The sequence below is a fragment of the Pocillopora damicornis genome, chromosome 6 (assembly GCF_964200805.1).
Source record: "Pocillopora damicornis chromosome 6, jaPocDami1.2, whole genome shotgun sequence".
NCBI lineage: Eukaryota > Metazoa > Cnidaria > Anthozoa > Scleractinia > Pocilloporidae > Pocillopora > Pocillopora damicornis.
Window position 1 is genome coordinate 19,432,008 of NC_142675.1, and position 15,493 is coordinate 19,447,500.

At 39.9% G+C, this 15,493-nt stretch overlaps 3 protein-coding genes and 1 long non-coding RNA gene across 4 annotated transcripts in view; 2 read left to right on the forward strand and 2 right to left on the reverse strand.

The window, feature by feature from the left end:
• Nucleotides 1-318: 318 nt before the first annotated feature.
• On the forward strand, nucleotides 319-1,763 carry LOC149044328 (uncharacterized). The gene is made up of 2 exons (XR_016187415.1): nucleotides 319-632; nucleotides 1,049-1,763. It is a non-coding gene; the product is annotated as an uncharacterized LOC149044328 (long non-coding RNA).
• Nucleotides 1,764-3,570: 1,807 nt separating this feature from the next.
• Nucleotides 3,571-6,297, reverse strand: LOC113672585 (galanin receptor type 1-like). Its single transcript, XM_089208721.1, has one exon. It carries the CDS (start codon nucleotides 5,837-5,839, stop codon nucleotides 4,514-4,516), a length of 1,326 nt encoding a protein of 441 aa, XP_089064847.1. The 5' UTR covers nucleotides 5,840-6,297; the 3' UTR covers nucleotides 3,571-4,513.
• A 5,316-nt stretch (nucleotides 6,298-11,613) lies between these two features.
• On the reverse strand, nucleotides 11,614-14,360 carry LOC149044329 (uncharacterized). Its single transcript, XM_089208411.1, has one exon. The coding sequence runs from the start codon at nucleotides 14,029-14,031 to the stop codon at nucleotides 12,154-12,156; it is 1,878 nt and encodes a 625-aa protein (XP_089064537.1). The 5' UTR covers nucleotides 14,032-14,360; the 3' UTR covers nucleotides 11,614-12,153.
• A 2-nt stretch (nucleotides 14,361-14,362) lies between these two features.
• The window catches only part of LOC149044330 (uncharacterized), a 2,019-nt gene continuing 888 nt past the window's right edge, over nucleotides 14,363-15,493 (forward strand). The window contains 3 exon segments of the mRNA XM_089208412.1: nucleotides 14,363-14,447; nucleotides 14,522-15,000; nucleotides 15,003-15,493. The exon segment at nucleotides 15,003-15,493 is cut by the window's right edge and continues 888 nt beyond it. Coding sequence (XP_089064538.1) covers nucleotides 14,556-15,000; nucleotides 15,003-15,493 — 936 coding nt within the window. The 5' untranslated portion in view covers nucleotides 14,363-14,447; nucleotides 14,522-14,555.

The following is a 15,493-nucleotide window of genomic DNA, read 5'->3' on the forward strand; positions in this document are numbered from 1 at the left end:
GACTTCCGAAGACAATCGTCCTTAAAACTGGATTACGCCTTAGCAGAAACACCTCATGGAAGGGAAATCTATCTACATGCCCCCATTTAAACCAGCTTACAGCTGATCTGAGCCAGTTTGGTTAAATATTGCCGTTCAGCAAATAGATAAAAAAATGAATAAATAAATAAGCTTTGGGAAAACCTGATTAATGGTGTGTCTCTTGCAGTAAGAGGCGAAAGACTACGGAAGCTGAGTGCGATTTAACTAATTTCCAAAGGGAGCTATGACTTTACGAAATATAACTAAACTCATATCAAGCGTCGCCCGAGAAAAGTGGGGTACCCATGATGCTTTGCGGGCGCAATGACCTAGGAATGAGGTTGCAAACGCTCACCGCCAACTTCGGTCGCTTTAGATCTGAATTGACAAATTCCCAAACGGGAGTTGTAAAATTTCGCTTTGCGTCCGTTTAGAGACAATGGAGATACAATTGGAGCAATTAGCATTGTTTCAAAGTGACGAAATGCTCTTTTCGTCGGTAAAGAGCGAGGGCCGCGTTTGCATATCAAAAGAGCGTGAAGTGTTCATCCGTAAGCTTATACTAACCACGCGATCGCGAGCAATCCTGTCCACGTTGGAGCTCTATCAAGGTGAGTGAATGTTTTTTATTTTAAATTTTTTCGACCATAAATGTTTATTACGAACATAAACGAAATTGCTTTCCTCGAAGAGAGATCGCTAAATGTGATCGCACCATCGGATTGTGTCATTTTAACCTAATGTAAATAAACATTCGGACTGCCGATGGTTTGTAGTTTTGCTTTTGGTTTTCCATACATTATTCTGTTAGTTTAGTTCTGATAATTTGAAGACCTCGCATTTTCGAAATTAGCTTTCCCTTAACTTGTACTCCAAATACGACATTGCTTTTACGTTTACTGGACATAAATCTTAAGAAGTAAAGTTGCTGAAAAGCTGGTAAGTTTCTTTATTCTCCCTAGTTGTGTTTCCATCAAAGATATTTTGAAGCTTTTTGGTAATTTTTTTTTCCCACATTTATTTCCAGAAATACTTCTACGCAATGAACACCACAGATTTTGGTTGGCCCATGTCTTCTCCAGTTAAAACAGTTGGCTCAGAAATATTTCTGGATGCTCGTAAGGGACTTAGTCCTTTTGGCTATTTTAATGAGAAACAGTGCAAAAAAGGAGCATATAAACAAATAGAAGAAATGCTTAAACAATACGGGCTGACAGACAATGATATTTATCTGGACAGAAACTCCAGGAGTTTTATTTCAGCTGAAGCCCTTATTTTGATTGTAATTGCTGGGAACAAACTTAGAGACCCTGGCCAAAGTGCAGAACAATTTTCATGGGCTAGTCTATGTTTGTTCTTTGCCCGAACTGTGGTAAATTCCACTTTTTCAAGAGAAATTGCTGCTGGAAGTGGCTCGTCCACCGAAGAGTGAAGGATCAGATTGGTTGAAATGTTTATGCATATCTAATGAGCTACTGGGAAGACTTAGATGATCATTTAGGACGGCTTGAACCCAATGATCTAAATTTAGATTACGTGGGTGTTAGCCATTTAGATTGTGTAAGTAGGGTGCTCAGTTACCTTTTGTGATTGAGTGTGGCTTTAAGCAACGTAAGGGCTTTTCTTTGATACATTTCTCAAATCGTGTATGAAACCTCTAAGAACGGGCGCTGTTAATTTTATCGTGAATTAATTCATCAATAAATTAAACTTGCTTCATGTTGAAGTTTATCAAAATGAAACAACACGAAGGTTACCTGCTATATTATTCAGTGTTATTTGTTGTCATTGTCGTTTTAACTGTGATTAAAAAGTGTTCTGCGAATTGAAGTCAGAGATAAAAAAAATTTGAGAATAGCTCGGGTTTGCACTTTTTTATGTCTTTAGGTTTCGATCAGCGCCGGTGAAAACTAAGACAAGAAAGTCATCTACGAAAAAAAAATAACAATCAACTTGATTTTGGCACGGCTTTCTAAATCTATTAATTTGATTCAGTCTTGAACGACTTTATTCGTTAAATAAATTAAATGAAACAAAAACAAAATAAAACAGGAACGAAGTCTGATTCCCTCAGTCTAACCGTTTCGTTGGTGACTAGTTTGAGTGCATTTCATTCGTTCGTAGTTAAACGGGAACTCATTGTAAACAACTCTATCTCTACACGTTTTCGCCATAACTCCTGATAACTCCGTTCAAAATACAATGCAACTCAAGGTGGTGCTCAAAAGAGGTGTACTGTATTGATTGAGAAGAATATTCAGTAAACAAGGGAAAAAACGGCGACGATTTCAATTCCAAATTATACTTTACAAAATTATGAAGAAAAACGAGTAGTGCTGAAATCTAGAAGCACGAAACGGAATGACAGCGATACAAATCACAAATCATAGAAAAAAATATTTAGTGGGCTTCAAAATTTGATAGATGAATCTGCAGACTCTAGTCTTAATTGGAATGGAATAATTTAACTGCCCACATGGGCAAGTTTACTGGCCCATGTGGATTCATATTAACAACTCACTTGTAGTAAACTATCCTGGGTTTGTGCTTGTTAGAGTGAATCTCAAAGAGGATAATTTCTTTGTCCTTCAAGTGGTCTATGAAACCGAAAATTCAAAGCTGATAATGATTCTAAGGAGCCAAGGTTAGGATATTCAAGAACAAATATAACGTGGACGGTTCGTTGAAACGACTGCTAAGTCACTTTTCTACTCAACGCGACGGCGTTCTCGACCCAGTTTTTTTCTCGGCATTTTTGCTGCGCGCGCCGTTCTGAAATGACGTTCCCGTCCTCTTGCTAAACCACTCTATTGCTGTCATTACACGCACTTAATAAAAATTCAAGTCAAACTATTGCGTGCAATTTTGCACAGAAAATCTGTAAATAGTTGAGCTTTCAAAATTTTCTGTCCACAAAATAAGACTGTTTTTAAAGGTCTTACGAATTCAAGGAGCTTTGAAAAACATGGACAGCAATTTAAAAGTAGGTAGCAAGCGTACCTCATTTGCATAATGTTTACAGCCAAACGAGCGATCGAACGACCGCATTTTCCCACTACCCGCTATAACTTGTGTTGTGCATGCCCAATTAACGAGTTAAAAAGTGACTGGCATTTGAAACCGAGGCATTTTGTTGTCGTCGAGGACATTTTTCTATGGGGGGGGGGGGTGGGGGGGTTGCTCTTTCAAAGTTTAAAGGAAGATAATGCGGTAAGGAAAAACAACGCCTCTAGGTAACGGAATGGAGAAACAAACATGCAAGCGACTCAAAATCAGTTTCCAATGTTTTTCCGCGCCAAGGCGTAGCGCATGTGCAGATGTTATTCAGCTCTGTCAGTCGGCAGTAGTTTGGACATACATCAAGAAAGAACGAGCCCCTGGTCTACCGGCGGTTTCCCAATAGAACTGAATTGACCTATGTATCCCGTACGTTCAATTTGTTACAAAAGCCCTACGAACCTAAAATTTTTATTCTATTATTCATGGTAAACGATTGCATAAACTAGCATGTCCATTTAAAAATTGTACTCAGGAGAGACATCAAATCGATTGTCCCCCTTCTTTTACTCTCTAAAAGAAAGGTTAAGGGGTAGGAAAGAATTTCCATTGGGGGTGGGGGAGGCTACAATGGTCTTTTACTTGAATTTTGTGGCATGATGGGATATATTATTACTATATATAATCTTTTCTTGTTAAAATAGATGGGTGTCAAATTGCACTCCCAGATCCCCACTTCCTTCAAACTGCTACGTAGTAAAAAGAGGTGTGAATATTAGAGACAAGTAGGGCCAGGGTGTTGCGTCAAAAATTGCGCCTTTTCCCGGACAAGGACGTGGTGTTCTTCATTTTATGAGCTCCTATTTAAATTACTGTTGACTTTAAATGCTGACTTCATTCGCAAGAGAATCTTCCCCAGCTTTGAAACGGCGTTCACAGACTGAGGCGAAGGCAAGATTGTACAGTTTAAGGATACCAAATTTAACTCAGTTGTGATTAGCCAGAAGGGACTTTGTCTATAGATGTTGCCGCGAACGGTGACTAAACGTGTAAAATCAAAACTTTTAATCTAAAATCCTTCATGACGGCGTCGAAAAATTTCGCACTATATCTTAATAGTTTTTAACGAAACATTGAGACCAAAATCGAGAAAAACCTAACGATATAGAGAGGTTTCAATTTAGTGACGTGGTACCATTCGAAGATGCTGCCACCGCGCATGCACGAAAATTTCGATGTCCCGTATGGGAACCCAGACGACGGCTGCGCGTCGACCAGCCGCAACACTTGATATCAGTTCATAGGAATGGTGCATAATGCTTGAGCCAAGTGTAAGAGTTACTGGGCTCTCAGTAGTTGACACGTAATTATTTTACCATTTAATTTATGATTTACTACTGGCTTTTAAACGAGCTCTTATTCGTGGTTAACGTACTCATCAAATATCATTGAAAGAAGATCCTTAAATTGTAGGAATAACATGTACAGACGTCAATTAAAATCTTGTTTCTTTAACATTCTGTTCTTCGTCTGATGTTTGCAAGGCAGAGTTGGCATAAAACAAACTCGCAACTTCTTTGGCCCCGCAAACTCTTGTTTCGATTGTATTTGTTACATCTATATCCGTGGTATTTACTATTTGAGGAGGAGATATACCAGATAAAGTGTTTCCAACCTGAGCTCTTTCCCCAGTTATGGATAAAGTAGGAGAAGACTGCATGTTTAGTTGTGTGGTTTCAGGATTTTCAATAATGCTTGTGCATTTTAAAGAGCCGTGCACTATAACACCGTTATGGTTTTTTCTTGAATGTCTCGTGCTCGTTCGGTTATCAGAAAGGCTGGGAAGGGCTAAGCGTCTTTCTTTGCAGCAGAAGATGGATCGGAAAAATCGAACATACCGTTGACGAAACCTTCCGGTTAAAGAACCATATGCAATCGGGTTTACGCATGCGTGAAGGAATAACAAAGCTTCTGCACATGTCCAAAAAGCTTTTGTGAGCCCAGCGTACGAAGCACCTCCGAAATCTAAAAGTACCCAAGCAATTTGATTTGGTAACATACAGGCCATGAATAGAGTCACAATAACCGCTAGAGTTCGAATGATTTGAATGTTTTCGCTCCTGGTCTTCTGTCTGATGACCTGACCGCGAGAGTTTATTGTAGTTCGCATTGGTAACCGGGAAGTGATTAAACGTACGATAATTCTAAGGTACGCAATAGCGATTATTGCTAGAGGCAGGACGTACTGAAATCCAAATAGTACTGCAGTGTAGGCCTGGCGATATGAAAACTTCGGCCAACGTTCGGTACATAGAACACCTCCCGAACGTGCCGCAATCATAAGAGGAACAATCGTCAAGAAGGCGAAGATCCATATTAGGAAAATCCATATCAATGTGGCCTGTAGTTTGATTCTCGGTTGCAAAGGGTTTGTGATTCCTCGACACCGTTCAACTGCCATGGACGTTAAGGTGAAAACGCTGACTGATAAAGTAACCGACATCATTGGCCAAATTAGTTTACAGTACAATAAATTCTTGTTAAACGGACGATAAAGGTCGTTTGTGTAAAAAGGAAGTGATAGCCATAAAAAAGTTAAATCTGCCACCGCCAGATTTAGAATGAAGTAATCGTTTATAGTTCGTCTGCTTTTTAATTTCCTTTTTACAACCAAGACGACCAGAAGGTTTCCTAGCGATCCAAAAATGAACAGACAGGAATAGAACACAACTTTAAAGGTTCGTTCAGCCTCACTCAGACTTGGGGTTTCTTCTCCAGTTTGATTGCTGCTCGCCGAGTTGTTACTGTTTTCTTCGCTCATTTTATAGGCTGGCGTTTCCAAGCGTCCGTCTTCACTTGAGTAAGGATTGTTGCTTTTAACGCATGAATCCTAATTGTGGTCTTCTCAATTTTACATCTGACCGATTTTTAAACAATATAACCTAATCAAGATAACGCCACTAATTACGTCTATTCTTCTTCGATGAAAAGCGCTACGTTTCGGTCGTCTGCACAAGAAACAATACTTTCGAACACTGCGTACACGGGGGATTACATGATTGACAGTCGGATTGACAGGCCTGCGTGAAGTTACGCATGCTCTCTTTCTCTTTTCTAGCTTATTTGCTTTTTCCCGTGCGACGTTTTTCAATGGGCGCGATTCTGTAATGTGACTCTTACTTGAGCCGTTTATAGATGTTGATATTAAGTCAATCCTCACCTGTGTGCTTAATCTGTCGTGATTTGCTCTTGCGCTTACTATAACCTTCTCGTCTAAATTGTTTACGAGAGTGAGCGATTTAATCTCTGGAATGACAGTTTAATCTTTGAAGATCCCTCTGGCTCATTTTGCCAGCTAAATGGTGCTTAATGAAAGAGATTCTTTGACCTTGCAGTGAGTAAATGAGAACAAACACACAAGGTATCTTTCAATTCACTGAGGCAGTTTTATTCAAGCGGACACAAAGGGTTCGGAAAGCTCAAAGATTTGGCAGATTAACGGCTTGGCAAAGCTAAGAATTCCTATAAATCAATAAACAACGCTGTCATCAATTCTAAGGAACCGAGGAGTTTCAAGGCATTAAACTGAAATAGTACAGAGCGCCGAAACGTAGAAGGGCAGTCGATAATATTTGTTTCAACAGAGAGTTTCGACGACAGATTTCCAAGCAACTTCTGAGTAAATAAACAACAAAAGATCTTACTCTTACTAATATCATTTAAATTTTACACTGCCTAATGAAAGTGCTCAACGTGTTAGTAAATTAGTCCCCAAAGCCCCCATCGGTTAGTCCCCAAATGAATTAGAACGTGGAAAGGTTTCTTAATGAGTTTTTACCACTTCAGTTAATTAAAATTGCGTTAATACACTCAAAACAGTGTCACCACCAACATAACAATTTAATGACGATCACGAATAGGCAGCATAAGGTTGTTCCTCACTAGGGTCTCCCAAAATAAACTTATTTGATTTTATGTCGGGTGTGTTGGATTTTATATTGTCGTACTAAGTCTATAGTCCCCCAAGATGACTTATTCATGAAATCAAACAATTCTTTACAACTGCACTTTCTAGAACTAGAGGTTATTATTCCTGGTAAATTCAATGATCATTCTCTTTCTTTGTCTTTCTTTACAAAAGAGAAACGCTGCCGCAAATCGTCGATGCCAGTAATTAAGAACTGAGATCATGGTTGAGAAAAATATCTTGACTTTCATGCGCGGCGCATGTTTCAGGTCCTGAATTACACGTCATTGTTTACGATATCAACATCTCTTGCATAATTTTCGTCCTGGAGAAATTTCCAGTCAGCAAGACAAATTGACTTTGGCGCGTCGGGTCTAGAGGTCATATGATAATTTCCCAGGTTTAAAATTCCCTTGTGACTGGACAGACTTCATCTAGACTTCATCTCTAACATTAAGGGTGGGCCCACCTTGCGATCTCATATTGGCAGAATGATAGTCTCCAGGCTTCGATTTCTAATTGTCAGACTGAGTGGGGAAACCGCCAGAAATTCCTTCAGCAGTGCAAGTTGAGGACAATTTGAGCGATTTACAATAGGGCACTGAATCTCATGATTACATCTAAATCACACAGACTCATTATCCAGCCGGCTACCGAACCGTTACAATGAATAACAAATCACTGAAAGAATTCAATAAACTTCTACTTAACCATTTTGAAAGTATTGGTGCCAGTATCATATATTTGGAGAATCAGTCTGCAAGCTGAATCTTTTATTATCAGAGGAATATAATCTCTGGTAGTCCGGGTTTCAAACATCATTTTCTTTCGTTTTATCCACCTTCACAATATCAAGCTCAAAGGGGCTTAGTAAACAAAGAATTAGTAATTCTATCAGGGAGAGAAGTGAATATTCTGCGTGACAACAAGAAGGAAACCATTGGATATTTTCCACGCAAATGATGTTGTTTCATTAACGAGGGAGCATTAGAGCATGGGAAGCGTACTTTTGTAGCAATTGCTGCTCAACTGCTAGCCAAGAAATTTCTTCAAGTCTTTGTCCGGTTCAAGTTCCCTCTATCAACGAAGTAATATTCTATGCGACATCAACATACAAAAATAAAACTCTTATTACTGGGATACCTGTGGTAGCCCAGTCATAAAATGCCTTTGTTTTTTGTCGTCTTTTTACTGGGATACCTGTGGTAGCCCAGTCATAAAATGCCTTTGTTTTTTTGTCGTCTTTTTTTTTTTTTTTTTTTTTTTTCCTCCGCCACAAAATTGAAAAATTGCGCAATAGTACCCAGAGGTCATTGGGCCCTCAACACCATGACAACTAACTGTGATCCAATGAGGTGTTCACATGCTGATCACGCGTGTTAGCTTGATGATGATTGACGTTGTCATGCACAGACAGGGCCGGGTCACATGACGAACACGAGATTTTGCTTATAAACTCTTCGGTCAGTTCTTTTGTATTTCAGCGTATTTGGATTGCGATTTCCTGGAGCATTATAGCGCAAACGCGCAAAATACTTACAGACGCATATACAAGTCGTATTAATCGCGGCTAATCCACACTGAAAGATGTTATTGAGCGGTAATTTTGGAACGGATTGAGTCGAACGCTTGAAAGCCATTAAAGCCTTGAATGCCTTGTATGCTAAGTATGCCAATGTCTTAGTTGAAAAACGTTCACTTGTTGCAAAAAGCAAAATCTGAAATCTGAAACCAAACTGCATATACTCTATGCAATCTATTGAACAACGCTACTACCGTGAGACTGAAGAACATAACTATATGGGATGCAAACTGCTTGTGAAGAAAGACGACATGTTGGATTCACTTGATGGCTAGGAACGTAGCTACGATAACAGTACGAATGGTATTAATTTCACGATCAGAAAGGTGAATCTTATGTTCGTTTTCATTGTAGTTGTATGGATATTCTTTTTTAATAAATACGTGATCCAAAACCCTGTGTTTTTTTGTGTATAATGTTGTTATGTTAAATATTGTTTACGCAATTGTCTTGTCACAAGCGGCCCAAGCTCACGTCTCGAGAAAAAGCCAACGATTAATTCATGAACGCGTCACGCGTTGTGTGACTCGGTGTTAAGTTACGAGAGGAACTGCACGTTATAAGGAATAGTACAGGGAACGAAGTACGGTCGATTTACAACGATACATATTTCGAAATATGAACATTTTTCTCGTAAAATCAATAAAACTTACTCATACCCTGTGTATCCGTTGTATTTTCTGGCGATTTCTGCCGTTTTAAGCTTGCTTTACCATCACTGTTGTTCATATCATCTACTTTTATTACGTTGATAAAATCTGTACAGACATCACACCAACCAACTCGCGCGCAAAGTAAGAAGACTGTATTAAAGGCTTGAAATAATATTGCGATCGATTTTCATCAAGAAATGGGCCAGGAATATTCCACAATAGTGCAAATAATCGTGAAGGCGGATTGCAGAAAAGCGATTGCGTGACGCTCGGTAAGCTGTAAGATGGCATGTTATTATATACCAGACGTAAAAACTCTTCAGATTCTTAGACTGCATTTTGTACCCACTCTGCAGTGTGCAGTCTATATTTTGTATCCGGTCTGCTGTCTGCATTTTGTACTAACAGGTATCCGTGGCACCAATACAGTTTATTTTTGGTTACATTTATTGCAAAACACACGTAATCTACCACAAAATACCTGTGAGTGAGGTAATTCGACATTTTCGTTCTTTCCCACATAAATATTCTTCTCTCCTTTTGTAAGAATGTAGACATCACTCACAATGTTTCAAGTAATCCACCCACCCTACAAAAAAGGAACTCTTGCACGCATAGCATGCCTATGTTTTGAAATAGGTGTACGCCCTTAGCCAGACTTGAGCGCACTATTTCAGTATACTAATCCGACACCCGTAGTATCACTACGCTTGATTCCAAGGATCCAGTACCATCCAGGTATCCCAGTTACCCTGCTCACAGGGTCTAGTTTTTTTTTTTTTTTTTTTTTTCCTCCGCCACAAAATGGAAAAATTGCGCAATAGTACCCAGAGGTCATTGGGCCCTCAACACCATGACAACTAACTGTGATCCAATGAGGTGTTCACATGCTGATCACGCGTGCTATCTTGATGATGATTGACGTTGTCATGCACGGACAGGGCCGGGTCACATGACGAACACGAGATTTTTGCCCATAAAACTCTTTTGTCAGTCGTTTTGTATTTCAATGTGTTTGGATTACGATCATCTGGAGCATTATGGCGCAAACGCTCAAAATACTTATAGACGCATACACAAGTCGTATTGTTCGCGGCCAATCCACACAAAAAGATGTTATTGAGCGGTAATTTTGGAACGGACTGAATCGTGAACGCTTGAAAGCCATGAAGGCATTGAATGCCTTGTATGTCTTGTATGCTAAGTATGCCAATGTCTTAGTTGAAAACGTTAACTCGTTGTAAAAAGCAAAATCTGAAATCTGAAACCAAACTGCATTTACTCTATGCAATCTATTGAACAACGCTACTACCGCGAGACTGAAGAACAAAATTCAAATGGATGCAAACTGCTTGTGAAGAAAGACGCCATGTTGGATTCACTTGATGCCAGGGAACGTAGCTACGATAACAGTGCGAATGGTATTAATTTCACGATCAGAAAGATGAATCTTACGTTTTTTTTCCATTGTAGTTGTATGGATATTCTTTTTTAATAAATACATGATCCAAAATCCCGTTTTTTTTGTATATAATGTTATTATGTTAAGTATTGTTTACGCAATTGTCTTGTCACAGGCAACCCAAGGTCACGTCTCGAGAAAGAGCCAACGATTAATTCACGAACGCGTTACGCGTTGTGTGACTCAGAGTAAGTTATGCTGGGAACCGTTGAAAATTGGAACACGTTATTAGGAATAGTATAGGGAACGAAATATGGTCGATTTACAACGATAGATATTTCGAAATATGAAGATTTTTCTCGTAAAATCAATAAAACTTACTCATACCCTGTGTATCCGTTGTAGTTTCTGGCGATTGTTGCCGTTTTAAGCTTGCTTTACCATCACTATTATTCACGTCATCTACTTTTATTACATTGGTAAAATCTGTACAGACATCACACCAACCAACTATGTTGAAGGCTTGAAATTATATTACGATCGATTTTAATCAAGAAATGGGCCAGGAATTTTCCACAATAGTGCAAATAATCGTGAAGGCTGATCGCGGAAAAGCGATTGCGTGACGCTCGGTAAGCTGTATGTGACGCTTGCGACGAAAGAGGAAACTTGGAGGGGTGTCGCTATGCGTGTTTTCTAAGTGTCGCTGATGTGGGACTATAAACCGTATTCATAAATGGCCGCTACGCGGAACGGTCTGGAACCTAGCGCATGAAATCGAGGTCGGAAAGGCCTCGGTAAAGTAAACAACAGAGAAATCATGGCGTTGTCCAGCTCTTCGTCCGCAGATAGCAACACTATTCTCACCGAGAACGATATACCCGGTGCTTCCTTGAATGGGAGAAATCCTTCATCCTTAAGGTGGTCTTCCACTCAAATTTTAAAAAAATTCAGTTTATGCTTTACCTAAGTTATTTAAGTACTATTGGAGAGATCACCTCAAACTGATACTTTTAAGAATTTTGATAGACATGTCGTTGCCATGGTAACCAAGTTTTGGGCCCCCAACTGTGAAAATAATGGTGTTCTTGTAAAAAGGATATCTCAAGAACTAGCGGTCCTATTCACCTGAAATTGGTATCAAAACTAAGTACAAAGATGGCTTTATGTCATGAACCTCAGAAAACCCATATTTTTTATGCCAAGCTATTATAAAATTGCAACTGTTCCTTGATTACAACATTTTTGTTTGTATTATCACCATGGATACATCTGTCAACAACCATGTAACTAAAAATCACTAATAATTTTAGGTTCACAACACAGAACTATACTCAAGCAAACCTCCCTGAAAATTTCATCCCTTTTGGTTTAATACTTTTCAAGAAATCCTTTTTGCCGTGACGGGCACTCTCTCAAAATTGCAAAACTGAGAAAATCAAGTTTAAAGATTTAAGTTGATCAATCAAAATAATCACTAAAGCAACTGGTGCCTTTTGGAAAGTTTAAGCTAAGCTCTTTGATGTTCTCATTAAAATGCACCAGGTGCATATATGTCACCCTCCTTTTCCTGGGATTTGTCATTTTTTTTCTTTCTTTTTCCCCTGAGTAGCCTCCTCCTTGTCTTGTTCTTCTCTTGGAACTTGTATTCAGCTTTCAAAACACGAATCTTGTCCAACTGCTGGCATTCATTTATACAGAATTCACCTGGGGGAATTCCAAGACTCTCAAACACTTTAATAGCTGCTCTTGAACCAACATTAAAGTGAGCGACAGCATCATAAACCCCCAGCTGCAGTACTTCAGAACCAACAAACACCCCCTTTGGCACACGCTCCCAAACCATACCATTGAGTGACTCATTCTGGTTTTGAGTCTTGCCATCAAGACATTTGCTGAGAAGGCTGTCCTCACTCAACCTTTTATAAATGGGTTTGATTTCCTCTCTGACATCTAAAGGTAGGCCAGTTCCATGTTTGAAAGTGTTTGTCCTATTGACCTTGTCCCGCTGAAAACCACACCAGCTTTCAGGACCCTCAGGGCAATGCCCATGGTAATTACTGTCTGCAGAAGAAGCACAGTGAAACAAGCTGGCATAAATTGCCTTCTTCATGGCAGCAAGATCACCTGAGTTGCTTCGAATGGCAATTCCATAGTAATTTTGCAGTCTGTCAATCATGGCATCTGTCAGCCTGCCTTTCCCACCCATCCCTTTCTTTTCCTTCTTTAACTTTCGTAAAGCTGTTCCCAGTCGTTTTTGAACATGGCCAACACATTCCTTCTTTTGAACTTCAATATCATAGACTTGGTATACATCTTTGACTAATGAGTAACTTTTGCTGTCACCATCGCCATAATATTCATCATACTGCAGCTTATGCAGATCTACTGACCTTTGAAACATTCGAAGGGCGCCTTCTGGTTCCATAGCTGGTGCTGAACCCTTAAAGTTTGCCTTGCAAGAGGCTCTGTGGTCTGCTCTCCATGCAGTAGTTTCTGGGGTGTCAGGATCATTTTCATGCTCCCTGCACTTGATACAAACTTTGCTTAGGGGCTCAACATCTACCACTTTCCCTGTATCCATGCTAATAGCACTCACACAGCCATTTAAAGAAGAAAAGCCTCTTCTCTGCCATGTTCCATCAACAGACACTCCACATCTTGCTATGCCCTCATCTGAACCTGGCTTGATATCGTGAATCTCTCTCGCAGTATCACGCATTGTCTCCAGTGAGATCTTCTTTACTGCTCGGAGTATTTCTTTATTATGGCGAGCATATGGTGTAGGTCTAGGAGGTGGCGGCATGTTCATAAGTCCACAAAACCTCTTACCTGCCGCACGTCCACAACCAACAGATCTTGAAGCATACACAAATCTTCTGTTTACTTCAAAGAAACGGCCTATTTGAGCTGAAGTAAAGAATTCCATAGACCAACCACACGAGCAGCAAAGCAAACGAAGATTCGAGGCACAACCTTTGCGTTTCATAGCTTGCTCTTGTAAAATTAAATCACAAACAAAGCATTCTTTGCATGGCATACATTCCATCACAGAAGACAAAATTCTCATATCTACAAACCGAAATCCACTTATGATTGACTCCTTACACTCCTTGATACCCTCAGAAGATGCGGTGGTCAGACCTGCTGGAATCTTGCGGGCAGAAGCTGAACATTCTTTCCCAAGACCTTTGGTGCTGACACTCGTTTTTTCCTTCTTCGAACGCTTCGATTCAGTAGAGTACTGGTTTCCACGATATTTAAGCTTTTTTGTGTAACCAGAACGAGCCTTTGGTGGCATTGATAAATAAATTATCAAGCAAAATCGCAATAGGAATAGAGTGAACGAATACGACCAAAATGGTGGATGATAAGTTGGGAAATAGTGTCGCCACATATCATCCGCCATTTTGGGTGCTCGTAACTCAGTGCATGTATGCCTGATTGAAATGTCAATAAACAACGGGAATAACCAGGGAGGGGTCCCAGGAGAAATTCCGTCGTTTCCTTTTGACTGCAACTGCGTTTTGTTTTCATAAACAAACCGTTGCTATGGTCGTTGCTAAGGTGAAAATTCATACTCGCTAAGGAATTTAGCAAAATTTTTGACTTTACCTCCTGAATATGGAAAAAAGGAAGCTGTAGAATGAAAGAGTAATGGTTAAAGATACCAAAAAGCACCATTTTCAAAATGAAAGTTTTTTGACAAAAAATACAAATTTTTGAGTGGAAGACCACCTTAAAGAATGAAGAACTGAAGTTTTAGCTAAGGTGCCGCGGTGATTCTCTTAAAGGACTCAAGACTAAAGCGTGCTTTGTCAAACGGTGAGCATACGCAACTATTTATACACGTGGCTTTGGCGGAACTTTTACATTGATAATCTTTGTTTTTATTATAGGGTCCAAGAATATATCACGTCTGGTCGAGATAAGATGGTGGTCGATCCGGATAAAGATAAGATTTATACGAAAAGAAAGACCAGGCTTTCAAATCTGCCGGCCGAACGCTCCCCTGAAACTCCAGCCCCAAAGTATCCAAGCGATGGCTGGGGAAAATCACTTGAAAGGATGCCGCCGTTTTCGAGGGCCGAAATGAACCAGCACATTGAAAGTTCTGGGAAGAAAGTGGGTAATGCTGACAATCATTCGATTCCCACGAACTTGAGAAAAGCGAAGACATTTTTAAAGGATGAGTATCTCAAAGATATAGAAGCAAACAGCGATCAAAGGTACTTCTACCTGAGAGCCAAATGCTATCATAGCTTCAGGAAGAATGATGCTCCACACAGTCTTCGTTTTGTGCTTTGCGTCGTTTCAGGTGAAGTTATGCCTGCCAACTGTTCGTGTAAAGCTGGAAAAGTGGGTTAATGTAACCATGTCCTTGCATAATGTTTAAAGGATGCAAGTTTAGCTTGTATGACAGCCAGGCAACTGATGACCTGGACAATGAAGATGATGAACAACCCAATTTAGCATGCACTTCACAGCTTCAGAGGTGGCATGCTAAAGGCCGAGGGGAAAACATCCATCCTCAACCAGTCATGGAAGTAACTGTTTCCAAGACAAAGCTCGATGAAACAAAAATAAGGGAAGGGGTGAAGTCTCTGCTCTATGAAGCCAGGATGAAACCTACTCATGACCTCCAGGCAGAAGCCAATTTGAAGAAGACTCTTCAAGGTATAAACCCACAGTTTGGTTTGTCATTAATGGCTGCAGAAAATTCTCCCACAGCCTTTGTGCAAACCAAATTTGGTGAGAGCCAGACAGGATCATTCTGTAGCTATCAGCTAACCCATACAGAGGCAAATTTTAGTGCCACCATTGACATTGCCTCTATACCTCGATTAAACAACTCTCTGCCAACCGAACTG